General features: G+C 42.7%; 1 protein-coding gene across 1 annotated transcript in view; it reads right to left on the bottom strand.

The window, feature by feature from the left end:
* Positions 1-5: 5 nt before the first annotated feature.
* LOC115205889 (out at first protein homolog) overlaps positions 6-18,575 on the bottom strand; it is a 33,938-nt gene continuing 15,368 nt past the window's right edge. Inside the window, exons 2-4 of the mRNA XM_029772303.1 lie at positions 3,873-4,007; positions 3,227-3,407; positions 6-1,006 (exon numbers count right to left, since the gene is read on the bottom strand). Of these exons, the coding sequence (XP_029628163.1) occupies positions 729-1,006; positions 3,227-3,407; positions 3,873-4,007 (594 nt within the window). The 3' untranslated portion in view covers positions 6-728. The remainder of the gene's footprint in view (positions 1,007-3,226; positions 3,408-3,872; positions 4,008-18,575) is intronic.

Below are 18,575 nucleotides of genomic sequence, written 5' to 3'. Positions count from 1 at the left end.
CAAAATGTGATGAAGATAAAACTTTAAAGATAAGTCATTTTAGACATAAGAATCTTGTATAATTTCACCTTGCAACCAAATAAATAATGCCAGCATCAGAGAAACATTATCGAGTGCAACCCGAGTTGCCACCGACCAGGAAGAGAGCTGGCTAAAGCTGTGTTATTGATGTCATACGTCATTGTCTAACTGACCGTTCTGATCCCACGGTTTCCTGTGACAACATAATGGGAACGTTATTCCTTCACCAGTCATCCCACGGGGCAAGAAATGTAGAAAAGCTGCTGCACTGTCCAGCCGTATGCATAAACGTGTCCTTATTAGAGGAGGTTCTTGTCATTTTTATTAGCTGTGCCATATTGAGATGTTTTCCTAACATTGGCACAAACGTGCAAGAGTAATTTAAGGTCACAGTAGGTACCTGGACACTTCGAAGGCATCCTATCCAAACTATAGGAAATGTCCCCTATAGACATGTGTCAAAAGGAGTTATTGAGAGAAAAAAAGCTCCTGTCGCAAAAAAAGGTTTTGGTCTCAATTTCAATCTTCCCCATGTAAGGCATCAAACTACTATCATCTCACGACAGGATGCAGCCCAATGGCTTTGGGATGAACTGAACTCCAACGTGATATCCAAATTAAATAAGGGAGTAAAAGAAAAACATTGGTTTATTTTTTTTTGGGGGGGGGGGGGGGGGGGGGGGTCTGACCACACGGCCAGTGTGCTGCTAAGTCTCCTCATCCCAGAGACAGAGCTGTTTGTGTGGGACATAGTAGGTGAAGTGGTAGCCTTTGCTGCAGCTTTTGATGCCACACTTGTAGGGGCTGCCTTTGCCTGTGGTGTCGCGGTTGCGGCAGTATTTGAGCAGGCAGGGGTACCACTCCAGACGCAGGCTGAAGCTGCAGGAGCAGGGCTGCCACAGGTCTCTCGTAGAGCGGCACGACAGCAGGACCGGGACCACGTCCACCGACTGGGGCAGGGTCTCAAACACGGAGCCCTCCACTCCTACAGGTGCAACAAGCAACATATTTGTGAGTCAATGCTCTAATAAGGTAGCCTGGTCCCAGTTCTGTTTGTGCGGTGTTGACAACTCCCACTGTGACAATGACCATAGGATTTGGCAAGACAGCACAAACCAATATGGGACCAGGCTAGTAATAAGGAACTTTGTCATGCAAGAGTGCTATTCTCTATTCACTCACAGATGGTTCACCATGCACTGTCCTATGACCTTCAGGCAACATTGTTTACAGTACTGTAGTGTACATTATATTAAGTCCACAGTGTCTAGGCATAGATAAAGGAATAAGTTAGTTCTCAATATTTCTAAAACTAAAAGCATTGTATTTGGGACAAATCATTCACTAAACCGCAACTAAAACTTGTAATAACGTGAAAATTTAGCAAGTTGGCTCAAAGTGGAGGAGAGATGGACTTCATCACTGCTAGTATTTATAAGAGGTATTGACATGTTGAATGCACCGAGCTGTGTGTTTGAACTACTGGCACATAGCTCAGACACCCATGCATACCCCACAAGACATGCCACAAGAGGTCTCTTCACAGTCCATGTCCAGAACAGACTATGGTAGGCGCACAGTGCTAAATAGAGCCATGACTACATGGAACTCTATTCCACATCAAGTAACTCATGCAAGCAGTACAATTTGATTTTAAAAAAAGTCAAAAAATAAAACACCTTATGGAAGAGGGAACTGTGAAGCAACACAAACATTTTGTACTATATATACTCTTCCAAAATCAAGGCAGTTTATAAAATTTTACAATTTTAAAAACATTACAATATATGGTGGAGTAGGGGCCTGAGGGCACACAGTCTGAATATATGGTGGAGTAGGGGCCTGAGGGCACACAGTCTGAATATATGGTGGAGTAGGGGCCTGAGGGCACACAGTCTGAATATATGGTGGAGTAGGGGCCTGAGGGCACACAGTCTGAATATATTGTAATGTTTTTAAAATTGTATAAACTGCCTTGATTTTGGAAGAGTAGCTACTACCTTGGCAGCAGCGAATGGGTATCCATAATAAATAAAAGATAACTAGACCCAGGGCTATTTTTCAGTCAGCAAAACAGCTCTCGCAATACAACTATCACGAAATGTCATTGTTTAAAAGTTGAGCCAAGTATACACTACTATAGAAAAAGAGCTTTAGGAGCAAAGACTTTCAGGGAGAGTGTAATCTTTGTTTGACAATGTAAAGACTAATAGTGTTATTGAAGTAGAACTGGGCTAGTTTGGTAGTGTACATATAGAGCTAAAATGTATTGGATTAATTTACATTAGAGCGAGTATGTGATTAAGGTCTAGACCAAGGGTGGGCAACGCCATTCCTAGAGGCCAGAGTGTGGTGGCTTTTATTCCAGCTAATCATACTTCAGAGAGAGAGGGTGGGGGCTGACCTCTCCAAATGAAAAAGAGAAGCTGGGAGGACAAAAATGAAAGGTGAAATGTATCTTTTATTCCACATCCACACAATGGTGGACAAATGTGTATCATGTCTTGAGAAAGGCCACTAGGACAAAACATTGACTGTGAAAGATACAGATCACCAGTTGTGGAAAAAGTACACAATTGCCATACTTGAGTAAAAGTAAAGATACCTTATAGAAAATTACTCAAGTGAAAGTCACCCAGTAAAATACTACTTGAGTAAAAGTAGTTGGTTTTAAATATACTTAAGTATCAAAAGTAAAAAAGTATAAATAATTTCAAATTGCTTATATTAAAGCATACCAGCCGGCACTATTTTCTGTTATTTTTTATTTTTTTTACGGATAGCCAGGGGCACACTCCAACACTCAGACATCATTTACAAACAAAGCATTTGTGTTTAGTGAGTCCGCCAGATCAGAGGCAGTAGGGATGACCTCTTGATAAGTACATGAATTGGACAATTTTCCTGTCCTGCTAAGCATTCAAAATGTAACGCGTAATTTTGGGTCTTAGGGAAAATGTATGGAGTAAAAAGTACATTATTTTCTTCAGGAATGAAGTACAAGTTGTCAAAAATATAAATTGTAAAGTACAAATACCCCAAAAAACTACTTAAGTAGTACCTTAAAGTATTTTTACTTAAGTACTTTAGACCACTGCAGATCACCTTTCAGTTTTGTTTCCCAGCCTCTCATTTTCCATTTGTATTAATTCCCTTTGGGACGACATTATCTGTGACACGCTGTGCCCACATTCATTCTATTGACCTCTCTCCAGCCAATGTTGGACGTCCCTCTCCCGGGTGTAGATGGCCTCCCGGGCCTCGCTGCACATGTTGTAGATGTGGCTGCTGAGCTGCCACGCCCGGCTCAGGTTCAGCGCCACATTCATGGTCAGCTGGTCGAGGCCCCGCCTCTCCTCCGCCATGCGGATGGCGCGAGGGTTTTTCTGATGGACAGCAGGACAAAGTCAGTCATGTCGCCAAGGTCACTTTATCAAATGGGATAATGCTCATTCACATCCCCCACTCCGAGCAAGGACACTCACTGGCCTTATTTGTTACTTGTTATTCCCTGTATCTTTCCTTTGGAGTTATCACTGATCCGACAGAGCAGGAATAGGTGAAAGCAACATAGTGGAACTACAAAGGAGGCTCTTGCTAGCAAGTATCATGTTGTGTTAGATCAGCGATTACCCGAAGGAGAGGAAGAAAGATAGGATAAATGTAACATTCAAACAAGGCCATTCAGTAAGCGAATTTCCCTGTGCTACTAGTGCATATGTAACGGAGGAGGTTTGGAACCACTCTCGTGTGAATACTTCTGTTAGCTCCCTGAGCTAATGCCTTGGCTTTAACTCAGCGACTAACAGTCTTGAAGCAGCAGAGTTAGAACCCCGGTTGGTGACACATACCTGTCTGAGTCGGGCCATGGACTCGCTGGGGATGAACTCGTTGTGGTTGAGGCGCGAGATGAAGCACAGGGCCTGGTACTGACTCTGGCCCCTCTCCAGCTCCCCAAGGATGAGCGCCCGGAAGATCTTCACATCCTGAAGCGGAGAGAGGGAAGGAGACAGATTGTGAGGCAGCATGACTGCAACTGCATAGGATCTGGGTCGTGTCCATTATGCACCAAATGGAAAAGGTTGAAACAGCAAGGGACTTCCTAGACTTGGCCAATAAGAATTTAAATTTGTCATTTTTAAAATGTTTTGCTAGGGTGTGCCATACTGTTTTGGACCAGTATAGTAGGCTTGAAACAAGTTTGGAATGCACATTAAGCAACTGAATCCTTCATTCTGCATCTACACGGCTCTCTATCCACCGGATGTGTACCAAACTCACTAAAAGTGGCAGTAATAAAGCCTCTCTTGAAAAAGCCAAATCTTGAACCAGATTATTATTATTATTTATTTTTTAAATTAAATAATACATAAAAATCAGCCTATATCGAATCTTCCATTCCTCTCAATTTTTTTATGAAAAAGCTGTTGCGCAGCAACTCACTGCCTTCCTGAAGACAAACAATGTATACGAAACACTTCAGTCTGGTTTTAGACCCCATCATAGCACTGTGCTCCTAGATCTTAGTGCTGCTTTTGATACCATCGATCACCATATTCTTTTGGAGAGATTGGAAACCCAAATTGGTCTACATGCACAAGTTCTGGCCTGGTTTAGATCTTATCTGTCGGAAAGATATCAGTTTGTCTCTGTGAATGGTTTGTCCTCTGACAAAACAACTGTACATTTCGGTGTTCCTCAAGGTTCCATTTTAGGACCACTATTGTTTTCACTATATATTTTACCTCTTGGGGATGTCATTCGAAAACATAATGTTAAATTTCACTGCTATGCGGATGACACACAGCTGTACATTTCAATGAAATATGGTGAAGCCCCAAAATTGCCCTCGCTAGAAGCCTGTGTTTCAGACATAAGGAAGTGGATGGCTTCAAACTTTCTACTTTTAAACTCGGACAAAACAGAGATGCTTGTTCTAGGTCCCAAGAAACAAAGAGATCTTCTGTTGAATCTGACAATTAATCTGGATTGTACAGTCGTCTCAAATAAAACTGTGAAGGACCTCGGCATTACTCTGGACCCTGATCTCTCTTTTGAAGAACATATCAAGACTGTTTCAAGGACAGCTTTTTTCCATCTACGTAACGTTGCAAAAAATCAGAAACTTTCTGTCCAAAAATGATGCAGAAAAATGTATCCATGCTTTTGTTACGTCTAGGTTGGACTACTGCAATGCTCTACTTTCCGGCTACCCGGATAAAGCACTTAATAAACTTCAGTTAGTGCTAAATACGGCTGCTAGAATCCTGACTAGAACCAAAAAAATGATCATATTACTCCAGTGCTAGCCTCCCTACACTGGCTTCCTGTTAAGGCAAGGGCTGATTTCAAGGTTTTACTGCTAACCTACAAAGCATTACATGGGCTTGCTCCTACCTATCTTTCCGATTTGGTCCTGCCGTACATACCTACCCGTACGCTACGGTCACAAGACGCAGGCCTCGTAATTGTCCCTAGAATTTCTAAGCAAACGGCTGGAGGTAGGGCTTTCTCCTATTGAGCTCCATTTTTATGGAATGGTCTGCCTACCCATGTGAGAGACGCAGACTCGGTCTCAACCTTTAAGTCTTTACTGAAGACTCATCTCTTCAGTAGGTCCTATGATTAAGTATAGTCTGGCCCAGGAGTGTGAAGATGAACGGAAAGTCTCTGGAGCAACAAACCGCCCTTGCTGTCTCTGCCTGGCCGGTTCCCCTCTCTCCACTGGGATTCTCTGCCTCTAACCCTATTACAGGGGCTGAGTCACTGGCTTACTGGTGTTCTTCCATGCCGTTCCTGAGAGGGGTGCGTCACTTGAGTGGGTTGAGTCACTGACGTGGTCTTCCTGTCTGGGTTGGCGCCCCCCCCTCCCTTGGGTTATGCCGTGGCAGAGATCTTTGTGGGCTATACTCGGCCTTGTCTCAGGATGGTAAGTTGGTGGTTGGAGATATCCCTCCAGTGGTGTGGGGGCTGTGCTTTGGCAAAGTGGGTGGGGTTATATCCTGCCTGTTTGGCCCTGTTCGGGGGTTTCATCGGATAGGGCCACAGTGTCTTCTGATCCCTCCTGTCTCAGCCTCCAGTATTTATGCTGCAGTAGTTTGTGTCGGGGGGCTAGGGTCAGTCTGTTACATCTGGAGTATTTCTCGTCTTATCCGGTGTCCTGTGTGAATTTAAATATGCTCCCTCTAATTCTCTCTTTCTCTCGGAGGACCTGAGCCCTAGGACCATGCCTCAGGACTACCTGGCATGATGACTCCTTGCTGTCCCCAGTCCACCTGGCCGTGCTGCTGCTCCAGTTCCAACTGTTCTGCCTGCGGCTATGGAACCCTGACCTGTTCACCGGACGTGCTACCTGTCCCAGACCTGCTGTCCCAGACCTGCTGGAATCCTGACCTGTTCACCGGACGTGCTACCTGTCCCAGACCTGCTGTCCCAGACCTGCTGGAATCCTGACCTGTTCACCGGACGTGCTACCTGTCCCAGACCTGCTGTTTTCAACTCTCTAGAGACAGCAGGAGCGGTAGAGATACTCTCAAAGATCGGCTATTAAAAAGCCAACTGACACTCTTGAGTTGCTTACTTGTTGCACCCTCGACAACTACTATGATTATTATTATTTGACCATGCTGGTCATTTATGAACATTTGAACATCTTGGCCATATGCTGTTATAATCTCCACCTGGCACAGCCAGAAGAGGACTGGCCACCCCTCATAGCCTGGTTCCTCTAAGTTTCTTCCTAGGTTTTGGCCTTTCTAGGGAGTTTTTCCTAGCCACCGTGCTTCTACGCCTGCATTGCTTGCTGTTTGGGGTTTTAGGCTGGGTTTCTGTACAGCACTTTGAGATATCAGCTGATGTAAGAAGGGCTATATACATAAATTTGATTTGATTAGAATGAGAGATTTGGAAATAAATTCTAACATTTACAGTCTCCTTTCACTAGAACCGGTGCCCAAAGAGTTAAACTAAATCAACACCCATAACTTCAAAAGAGGAATCATTTAGTTACACTTTTCATGTTGACAAAACAGAAAGATGTTGGAAGGTTTTAGCATGACACTGTTGCCGTTGGCAACCGAACAAGAGATCTGGCTGGGCCCCAAGGCCATAAAGAGCAGCTCTAGCCAGGACAGCAAAGCCACAGACCTGTCTCCCCCATTCATCAGCTCTCCCTTCCCTGACATCCTCTTGGCTCCTTCTCCCTCATACACACACCCCCCACAACACACACTCCTCCTCAGCTTTTCTCACACACACACACACACACACACACACACACACACACACACACACACACACACATCCCAAGCAGGCAGCCGCAGAGGAGAACCAACTTTAAGGCTTTTACTCCCGGGGAATAAGGAGGAACTCTTGGACAACTCATAAACAAGCTAGATCTATAGCCCCCTCCAACCCCCATTTTGTTTGCCCTCAAGCTCTTTCGTCTCACTCTCCTGTTTGGGAAACTGTACTTTAGAGCAACATCTATTTGGTCTCCAGAGATACTTGTAATTCATTCACCGCCTTGTATGGGAAATCTGGTTGTTGGTAGAACATGTTGCATGTAACGCCAGGATCATGGGTTCGAGTCCCGCTGGAGCCACCCATACGAAAGTGTATGTACACACGACTTAGTTGCTTTGCATAAAAGGCTCTGCTATATGGCATATATTATCTAGCTCAACCTGAGACAAACATGCAGCTGATAATGACTCGGACCTTCCTCCAGTTATTATAAGTCAGTGATGTTGTCGTTGCTTAAATTATCTGTGTGTTGGAATAGCAAAGCACATCATTGAAGTATAACCGGAGCCAGACATGAAGGAATCATGGCATAAGGGAACGAGAAGTTAAGAAAAACAGAAGGGGAGGTAGCTATATATTTGATATAAGTAGTGGCAGTACAGGACCTCCCAGTCAGTAGACAAATGGCGCAGCGGCACTGGGTGGGAAGATGAGAGCTGTGTGTGTGTGGCATTCCTGTCAGATAGGGAGAGGGGGTTGGGACTGCTCCAGGCACACTCAGGGTAATTTCAGGAAAGCTCTAATAGCACTGCTCCTTTCCTCTAAAACCACCCCCGACCTCAGCCACCTTCAGAGGGGAGAAGTCCAGGCAGAGAGCAGCAGATGGGGTAGTACAACAGGAGGACATGGTGATGCAGCCAAGGCTTCATGTCGTCATGCCAGGTGTTAAGACTGAGTGACATCTATATATTACATTTAACGTCCTGCTCTAAACTATGTTGGAGACCTATGTGAATTTCAAAAAGGCAAAAACTGAGAAGTGGTTTGTTTTGTATAAAAAAAAATGTAAAAAAAAAATCTGTTTTAAAATAAGAGCTAAAAAAAAGACTTGACGTGTGGGATTTTTGGGGTACTTTCACTAACCCAGTAAATGGGTAGAAATTATTCAAATAAATAAGATGACACCCTCTATTCTATAAATATAACAGCACGAGCAGGATCATGCTTTTTGTTTGTTTGAAGTAGGCCTAACTTCTGGCTGCAACAGAAGCTCTGTGCCAAGTCACACTAGGTTGGCACCCTCCCAGTCCTAAGTACCACAACACCACTGTGTGATCGAGGAAAAGAAAGACATTAGGTTCCAGGATAAAAGTGAGATAAAATGTGCAACCAATGATGGGCCGTGTCAGAAAATGGCACAAAAAAAAGTAGTACACCTGCTCAAATAATGACAGACTGTAAATAAGCCGTGTCAAGAGCAAGGAACCATGCAAGGGAATATTCAAGCCTAAGCAATCGAAAGATAGATCCTACTTAAAAACCTGCCAAGTGGGTTGGTATTGTTAAAAAAAAAAAATCTGCATTATGCAAATGTCTTTATGAGAAAAGCAAATGTCTTTAGCAGCAGATGGTGACAGAGTATTACTGATGTAATAAAACCAGTAACTGGGTTCCTGTGTAAAAAAAAAAAAAAAAAAAAAGGGGCAATCCGTGATTGGTATACTACATGACAAAAAGTATGTGAACAGCTGCTCGTCGAACATCTCATTACAAAATCATGGGCATTAATATGAAGTTGGTCCCCCCTTAGTTGCTATAACAGCCTTCACTCTTCTGGAAAGGCTTTCCACTAGAAGTTGGAAAATTGCTGCGGGGCTTGCTTCCATTCAGCCAGAGCATTAGTGAGGTCAGGCACTGATGTTGGGAGATTCGGCATGGCTCACAGTTTGGATTTCTAATTCATCCCAAAGTAGTTCGATGGGGTTGAGGTCAGGGCTCTGTGCAGGCCAGTCAAGTTCTTCCACACCGATCTCGACAAAACATTTCTGTATGGACCGTGCTTTGTGCACAGGGGCATTGTCATGCTGAAACAGGAAAAGGGCCTTCCCCAAACTGTTGCCACAAAGTTGGAAGCACAGAATCATCTAGAATGTCAATGTATGCTGCAGCGTTATGATTTCCCTTTACTGGAACTAAGGGGCCTAGCCTGAACCATGAAAAACAGCCCCCCCCAGATTATTCCTCCTCCACCAGACGGTGAAGCGTGATTCATCACTCCAGAGAACACGTATCCACCTCTCCAGACTCCAATGGCGGCGGGCTTTACCACTCCAGCCGACACTTGGCATTGTGCATGGTGATCTTAGGCTAGTGTGCGGCTGCTCGGGCATGGAAACCCATTTCATGAAGCTCCCGACGAACAGTTCTTGTGCAGACATTGCTTCCAGAGGCAGTTTAGAACTTGGTAGTGTGTGTTGCAACCGAGGACAGACAATTTTTATGCCCTACATGCTTCAGCACTCAGCGGTCCCATTCTATGAGCTTGTGTGTCCAACCACTTCGTGGATGAGCCGTTGTTGCTCCTAGACGTTTCCACTTCACAATAACAGCACTTACAGTTGACCGGGGCAGCTCTGGCAGGGCATAAATTTGACAAACTGACTTGTTGGAAAGGTGGCATCCTATGGCGGTGCCACATTGAAAGTCACTGAGCTCTTAAGGCCATTCTACTGCCAATGTTTGACTATGGAGATTGCATGGTTGTGTGCTTGATTTTATACACCTGTCAGCAACGTGTGTGGCTTAAATATTTGAAGTGGTGTCCACATACTTTTGTATGTGGACACAGGTAGGTAGCCTAGTGGTTAGAGCGTTGGGCCAGTAACCGAAAGGTTGCTAGATCGAATCCCCGAGCGGACAAGGTAAAAATCTGTCGTTCTGCCCCTGAACAAGGCAGTTAACCTACTGTTCCTAGGCCGTCATTGTAAATAAGAATTTGTTCTTAACTGACTTGCCCAGTTCAATAAAGGTTAAATTTAAAAAATGATAATGATTTATACCCATTGATTGAAATATATAATTTATGCCTTATGAAATTACATGCTCCAAGCGCAAAATTTACAACAACTGTTTGATATAGTTATGATAAAAACCCCATCTGCTAAAAGCAGAATATGACCACATAATTATATCTAGTTTTTCACCCAACATTCAGAAAAATCCTTGGCAAAATGTGTGCGTTGCATTGATATCCAAAATTAAGAGACATGGCTCTCATTTGACATTCATAAAAAAATTGACCACCTCATTTACTAGGAGTCCTACCCCATTTGTTATCAAACGTTTTAAAATGTCTGTGCACTGATAAATAGGCTACACCAGCTAAGTACGCCAAAGAGGGAGGTTTGTATCCAAACTGACTATCTGCATTGGGGCGAAAAGCTAAAAGCTAGTGTACCCATACAACTCCACTTGCAGGCTCAACGTATGATCTACAACATAGGAGAGGGTTAGGGCCCATTTCTTGGGTGGTTACTTTTTGTGGGAAGCTTATTTGAGGTACACAAAAGCCTTTTCACGCACTCAAAAAAGGTCCTATTTACAGTGATCATTCTCTGTAGCTACGCTGTAGCCATGCTACCCCGACACCTTGAGAGAGAATATGCTGTTCATGGCTGTGAAAGAGAGTAGTAACTAACCTTTTTAGTCCCGTAACATTGAACGAACCCATTGAAAATCAGACTGGTCACTATGACTGCTAGCGGGGTTAATGGCAGCCAGTGAACTTTTCGACTCCAGTAAAGTTGTGCCAAAGGCTATCCCCAGAGTTCCTGTCGCTTCCTGTTTTCCAATCCACTCTAAGACCCTGTCTGTTTGATAAGGCTGCTGTTTGGAGAGGCCCAGCAGTCACAGATTGACATTTGGGATCAGTGGTTTACCCAGTGAGTGGTATAGGATGAAATAAGTCTTCAAATAAATCTGTGAGAAAGCCAAATGGTGGGCTTTTTCTTATCGACTACTCAGACTGCCAAAATGCAGGTATACTGTTGATCACAAAAAAATATAGAATTACACCAAAAGATGGCAAAGTGTCACTCGCATTGGGTTAAGATACTACTAATCAAATCCAAAGTTTACTGCGTCAAGCACACGTAGGGCAGTCGTTTTAAGAGAGAACTCAGCCGAGTCATCCAAATGCAGTGCAAACAAACTTATTGAAAAGCAACAAGCCATCTCAGATGCACACGGCTCATTTTTGGAGGGAATAATTAAATATAATATTAAAAAAACAAGTTCCCTTTTAAGCATCATAAGGGATTACCACTTGTTTTTGTGATGGTAAAGATATTTGCATTGGTGTCTCAGGGACCTGGGTGAAAAGGCACAGGTGTACAAGGAGGATTTAAGCCTCCCCTGCTCGGAAGAAAGACAAACACAAACAAAGAGGAGGAAGAAAAGGAGCTTGGCTGAGAAATGCTGGAGTTGAGACTAATTACGGAACACTAAGAGAAGGAATGTGAAGTCTGATTTGGGGGTTGGTTACACCTGGCTGTTTTATCAGGAGAATTAGCAAATGCTGGCTGGAGTGAAGGGACAATGAAAACACAGGGATTACTACTGCTGGAAGGCATCCTAGTGGGTATTTAAACAGACAATAAAAAAGGTACGCTTTAATTAAAATGGCGATGTAGGCGAGAATGAGAACACGCCTAAAAGGCATTGACAAAAACACAAAATGTAAAGATGGTATGTATATTCATAATCTAACCATACATGACCATCAGATAATTCAAATTAAATGGCAATTCACAACAGTATTTTTCAAAATTAAAGTATTTGGAAAGGCCAGTTTCTCCAAACTAGCAGAAAAACATGCCGGTTTATTCACATGCAATTCAGATCAGCATCAGTAGCATGATAAGTGATGACCTTCAGCTATTGCTTCAGTCCCATACAGCTCCAACCTTTGTCGCACAGACGTATTATCCTGCAACAAGCAGCGTACATCAAAGATCCAGAGCAACCTCTTTAGAATCCAAATTGCTCAGGCATTGAGTAAATATTATCCGATAATTTCCATGGGGTCATAGAAATGTATATTTTTCTAGTGTCCTTCTGCTTTTACGTCAAATTTGAAACATTTTTAGTTACTTTAAAATTTGCTGTTGTTTAGTGGATGTTAATGAGCAATAGCGAGTGATTGGAGCGTGAAAGTTTTGTAGCTCAATCACTAGGGGATCATGTTTGGAAGGCCACAACAGTGACAACCCAAGGTAACCTCACAGGACAAGGTGGCTCAACAAGATCTGGAATATAAACAGAAAACTTTAATTTGAGATAGAGTTGGTTATCCCTTGAAAAGGAAGACACATGAAAGTTGAAGAATTACACCATCAAAATAGGTTTATCAACATTTTGTAGGAATGGCCATTTTCCCATTATCTATTACTTGATAAGTTCAGGCCCCTTTTATATTTTTTAATTTACACTGAAAATTGGCCATATTTGAGATTTTACAAGGTGGCTTGTTTTCCTTGTTGAGCTGCAGTCCAAAATATCCACAAAAGGAGTACAGATGGGTCAAACCAAGCAGAAACCATATCCATTGTCTTTTTTCTTTAATAAAATTGTCTTAAAATAAAAAATAAAAAAAAAGTTTGTGCATAATTTGATTGTGAAAAGTTCAAAAAGGTATTCGGTGTTAGTGTGTCTCTCCTGCTCCTCTCCTGCCTGACCTTATTATTAGCCGTGTTTAAAGCCCAACAATCTGCCTGGCGACTCGGAGCAGTATAAAGACATCAGCTAGTGGACGAGAGGCCAGGAGGCAGTCCTCAGTGAGAGCAGCCCAGAGGAGAGGACAATGAGTATGGGGAAAAAGGCTCTTCAAACTAACCTGGTGCTAGCTCTGTGTAGCCAACAATCACTGGAGTGCGTTGGCTACAGCACGAACAGATATGGGAACAGGCTATCTGAAAACAGCAGGCTATCGCCAAAACAGCAAACTTGGCCTAGAGTGAAAAACAAAAAATGCTGCCTAAATGATGTCACACCAAAACAACAAGGCTACCATCCTTAAGCCGCTTGTCTTAAGAGAAAGACAAACTAGACACTATTCTGCTTCTCCACACCTCCGTCTTTAGTGTTCATGCTGACGGTCTGCTAAACTCCAAAAGATATTCTGAGGAAATGCCCTGCAGTTCGTGTGTATTGCTCACGTCCCTGTATTGCGCAACTACCCATTTGTTATCTGTGAAGCAGATCTCCCACACAGGGATCAATACATGGTGGGAGATGGAGTTCACATCCTTCCCACATGACTCAGTGCAGTAGTGGGACCTTACACAACTGCAGCGGGTGCATTCACTGGATGGCCCCCGTGGTCTTAGAGTTCTAACCAGTATGGTATCCATTCCTAAAACCACCTTTTCCAAGAAATGTTGTGACCCTGCTTGCCCATAAAAAAAAAAAAAGCTGACAAGTTTGTGCAAGTGACAATTGGGATGGCCTCAGGTAGGATCCCGAAGGCGAGGCAGTAAAATGAGTCAACTTCAGATGCATTGCAAAACTGGACCCCACTTCATATTTACAAGGAAATGCTGAGAGAAATTTCCCAGAATTCCCACACATGAGCAACTGGAGATAATGTGTAAGCCACCCAGATGATAATAATAAAAAGTCGGAAACAATGGCGCGATGGTAATCGGGCTGCAACGGATTCCAAGTGCTTGTTCAAGTTTCCAACTACTTGCCCAAGGTTACTGGGAAATATGCAATGTCTGTGAAAGGATAAAAAGGAATAGGCAGTTGCCAAACAGGTCAGAGATATAGCCCAATGAGAGTTGGCTCATAAAGGCCAACCGCTGTACTCGCTGCTCTTTACAAACTTGTGGGTGTGTGGGAGAAACAAATCAATTCATTCCACGAGTTGCTTACTGTTTGGGCGTATTCATAAATTCCCTTTATTTGAAGAGAAAAAGTCTAGATATAAGACAGCCTGAGGGCTAAGTGAGTTGTGAAACACAATACATTTATAACACAGATAAAAGGCAGATTTAAGAGAGGGCTAATGTGCTCGTTCACACAACCGTGGCATTGTTGGTAGTGAGGCCCAGTAAATTTAGAGTGATAGTGTGTCAGGTAGATTCCCAACATCTGTTGCTCATCTCAGCCAGTGTGTGTGAGACAAATAAGCTGCAATTATAGTTTTGGTCACACGTAGGGGTGATATCAGGGTAGAGAGCGAGAGAGAGCGTGTAGAACCTACACATCCAATGTCTGAGAAAATGCTGGATATTAAGTCAATATTTACCGGCAAAAAAAGCACTCCACAGTGTATGTATTTAAGTGTGTTTATATGACGTTTCAACCCTTGGTTTAAGAACAGAACATGCACTGAATGTCTGAGTGATGCCAGACACACTGAAAGAGCCCTGCTAGTGCTGCCCAGTTAAACTGTAAGTGCTGTTATTGTGAAGTGGAAATGCCTAAGAGCAACAACGGTTTAGCCGTGACGTCGTAGGCTACACAAGCTCACAGAACGGGACAGCCGAGTGCTGAAGCGCATAAAAATAGTTGGTCCTTGGTTGCAACACTCACTACTGAATTCTAAACAACGTCAGCACAAGAACTGTTCGTTGGGAGCGTCATGAAATGGTTTTCCATGGTGAGCAGCCACACACAAGCTAAGATCACCATGCAGAATGACAAGCGTCTGCTGGTGTGGATTAAAGCATTGGACTCTGGAGTAATGAATCACGCTTCACCATCTGGCAGTCCGACGGACAAATCTGGTTTTGGCGGACACCAGGAGAAAACTACTATAGTGCCAACTATAAAGTTTGGAGGAATAATGGTCTGGAGATGTTTTTCATGGTTCGGGCTAGGCCCCTTAGTTAGAGTGAAGGGAAATCTTAATGCTACAGAATATAATGACATTCTAGACAATTCTGTGCTTCCAACTTTGGGGAAAGCGCTTTCCTGTTTAAGCACGACAATGCCCCCATGCACAAAGCAAAGTCCATACAGAAATGGTTTGTCGAAATCGGTGTGGGAGAACTTGACTGGCCTGCACAGAGCCCTGACCTCAATCCCCTTGAACACCATTGGGATGTATTGGAACGTCGACTGCGAGCCAGGCCTAATCGCCCAACATCAGTGCTGGACCTCACTAACGCTCGTGGCTGAATGGAAGCAAATCCCCGCTGCAATGTGCCAACATCTAGTGGAAAGCCTTCCCACAAATGTGAAGGCTGTTATAGCAGCTAAGGGGGGACCAACTTCATTTTAATGCCCATGATTTTGTAATGAGATGTTCGACGAGCAGCTGTTCACATGCTTTTGGTTATTTGGTGTACATGGTACCCTAATTCCTACATATAGTCCATGAGACAGACCCCCAAATGTGAGTCTGTTGGGCTCACTTGGTACGATGTTGTCGCAGTGATTTGTTGAAGGTCTACAGCATGTCCCTAGAGTTGGACAATGTGTGATGGCAGTGCAGCATTGGTAGTTTTCTATGTGTTACTCTTTCAACCCTCTATTCCATTCATTTTCCCCTAGGGATTTTACCTCATGACAATCAATGTCAGTATACAATAAGTTATTGCTCACTTATACCCTTTAGGAAGTATTCACACCCCTTGACTTATCCACATTTTCTTGCGTTCCAGGCTGAATTTGAAATGGATTACATTTAGATTTTTGGTTACTGGCCTACACACATTCAAAGTGGAATTATGTTTTTAAAAATGAAAAGCTGAAATGTCTTGAGTCAGTAATTATTCAACCCCTTTGTTATGGCATGCCTAAATAAGTTCAGGAGTAAAAATGTGCTTAACAAGTCGCCTAATAAGTTGCATGGACTCACTCTGTGTGCAATAGTGTTTAACATGATTTTTGAATGACTACCTCATCCCTGGACCCCACACATAAAAGTATATGTAAGGTGCCTCAGTCAAGCAGTGCATTTCAAACAGATACAACCACAAAGACCAGAGAGGTTTTCCAATGCCTCACAAAGAAGGGCACCTATTGGTAGATGTGTAAAAATAAAAATAGCAGACATTGAATATCCCTTTGAGCATGGGGAAGTTATTAATTACACTTTGGATGGTGTATCAACCAAAGGGATATTCAATGTCTGCTATTTTTATCCTGTCACTGCGAAGATAAAGGCGTCCTTCCTAACTCCATTATCAGAGAGGGATTTCACCATGAGGCCAATGGTGACTTTAAAAAACAGTTTGAGTTTAATGGCTGTGATAGGAGAAAACTGAGGACAGATTAGTATTGTGGAGTAACAACAATGTTAACCTAATTGACAGAGCGAAAAGGAAGCCTGTACATAAAAAAATATTCCAAAACATGCATCCTGTTAGCAACGAGGCACTAAAATACTACTGCAACAAATGTGGCAAAGCAATTAACTTTTTGTCCTGAATGCAAAATGTTATGTTTGGGCCAAATGTTATGTTTGGGCCAAATCCAATTCACCTTTCAGCAGGACAAATCTACACTGGAGATGCTTACCAAGAAGACAGTGAATGTTCCTGACTGTCCAAGTCAATGTTTTGACTTAAATCTACTTGAAAAGCTATGGCAAGACCTGAAAACGGTTGTCTAGCAATGATCAACAACCAATTTGACAGAGCTCGAAGAATTTTCAAAATAGTAAAGGGGCAAATGTTGTACAATCCAGGTGTGGAAAGCTCTTATAGACTTACCCGGTAAGACTCACAGCTGTAAATCGCTGCCAAAAGGTAGTTCTAAAAAGTATTGACTCAGGGGTGTGAATACTTATATAAGTGAGAAATGTATGCATTTCATGTTCAATAAATTTGCAAAAAATTCTACAAACATGTTTTCACTTTGTCATTGTGTGTGTAGATGGGTGAGGGAACACATGTATTCAAGCCATTTTGAATTCAGGCTATAACACAACATATAGAATAAGTCAAGGGGTATTAATACTTTCTGAAGGCATTGGAAAGCAGATCACAGCTATCCAGCAAACATTTTTGTAATGTTCAGGTCAACAGAACTTTGACCTCTAGAGTACATATCAGACTGACCTGTATAAATGGCTTTAAAAAGGAAAAACTGAAAAAATATTTTTGACAAGTGGTTCAGAAAGTTCATGAAATTACCTTTCAAATTATATAACCTCTGAAAGCACCAGCTACAACTATTGTTTACAAATCACCCATATTGTGCCATTGACATTAGAATGTTGGAAGCTTAGCCATATACAGAAATTCCATGTAATGGGGCATCTATGTTTTTGGATTGTAACTTCGGTGATAGAAGCACCAAATTGCGCACACACAGCTATAGCAGGGTTTTAAAAAGATGTATAGATACAGGGCCATCACAGAATTTACGCATTAACCTCACAGAAGTCTTTTTCCAATATGACCACCCTAAGGCCAGACGACACCAATATTGAGAAACTTATTAGTATCGTGGCAAGTAAACAAAACACGAAGCGGATTTAACGGAAAACAGCCCTAATGTTGGGCATAAACATCGTTATGTTGTCATCCAGAGTCCCATTATTTATTTCCCAAGCTATAGCACACAATCTTTTACATACAGCAGGTTTTCAAAGGACTAAAGAGTTGTCTGCTTCGCGTTCATTTTTGCCATGCAAAACATTGTGATATCGTTCCAGCCCTACAAACAACTCAATGGGGTCTTATTAGACCATACCTGTATGAAATGTAATTGTAGTATGCCCAAAAATATTTCATAGTGACGTAGAAAACACAACCGAATGAGCCAAGTGTGTCAGATAAATATGTTAAATTATTAGGGTTGTCAAACATAATTAAAATCGAGTTAATGGCATTACTTAATCGTGATTACTCACAATTTGGCCCTAAATAAAATATTTTTTCCATTTCAAAAGCAGTGCATTGAGTTACAGGCATACATTGCTTTGATTGTATCTATCCATCTATACTCCTCTGTAAACTGGTATTCTCTGTATACCCGGCGCAAGACCAACTGGTTGATGCTTATTTATAAAACCCTCTTAGGCCTCACTCTTAGGCCTCACTCCATATCTGAGATATCTACTGCAGCCCTCATCCTCCACATACAACACCCGTTCTGCCAGTCACATTCTGTTAAAGGTCCCCAAAGCGCACACCCTGGGTCGCTCCTCTTTTCAGTTCGCCGCAGCTAGTGACTGGAACGAGCTGCAAGCAAACACTCAAACTGGACAGTTTTATCTCAATCTCTTAATTCAAAGACTCAATCATGGACACTCTTACTGACAGTTGTGGCTGCTTTGCGTGATGCATTGTCGT

This window comes from Salmo trutta, chromosome 13, assembly GCF_901001165.1.
Source record: "Salmo trutta chromosome 13, fSalTru1.1, whole genome shotgun sequence".
Lineage (NCBI taxonomy): Eukaryota > Metazoa > Chordata > Actinopteri > Salmoniformes > Salmonidae > Salmo > Salmo trutta.
The sequence above is the reverse complement of the archived record's forward strand: the minus strand, read 5'-3'. Positions and strand labels throughout refer to the sequence as shown.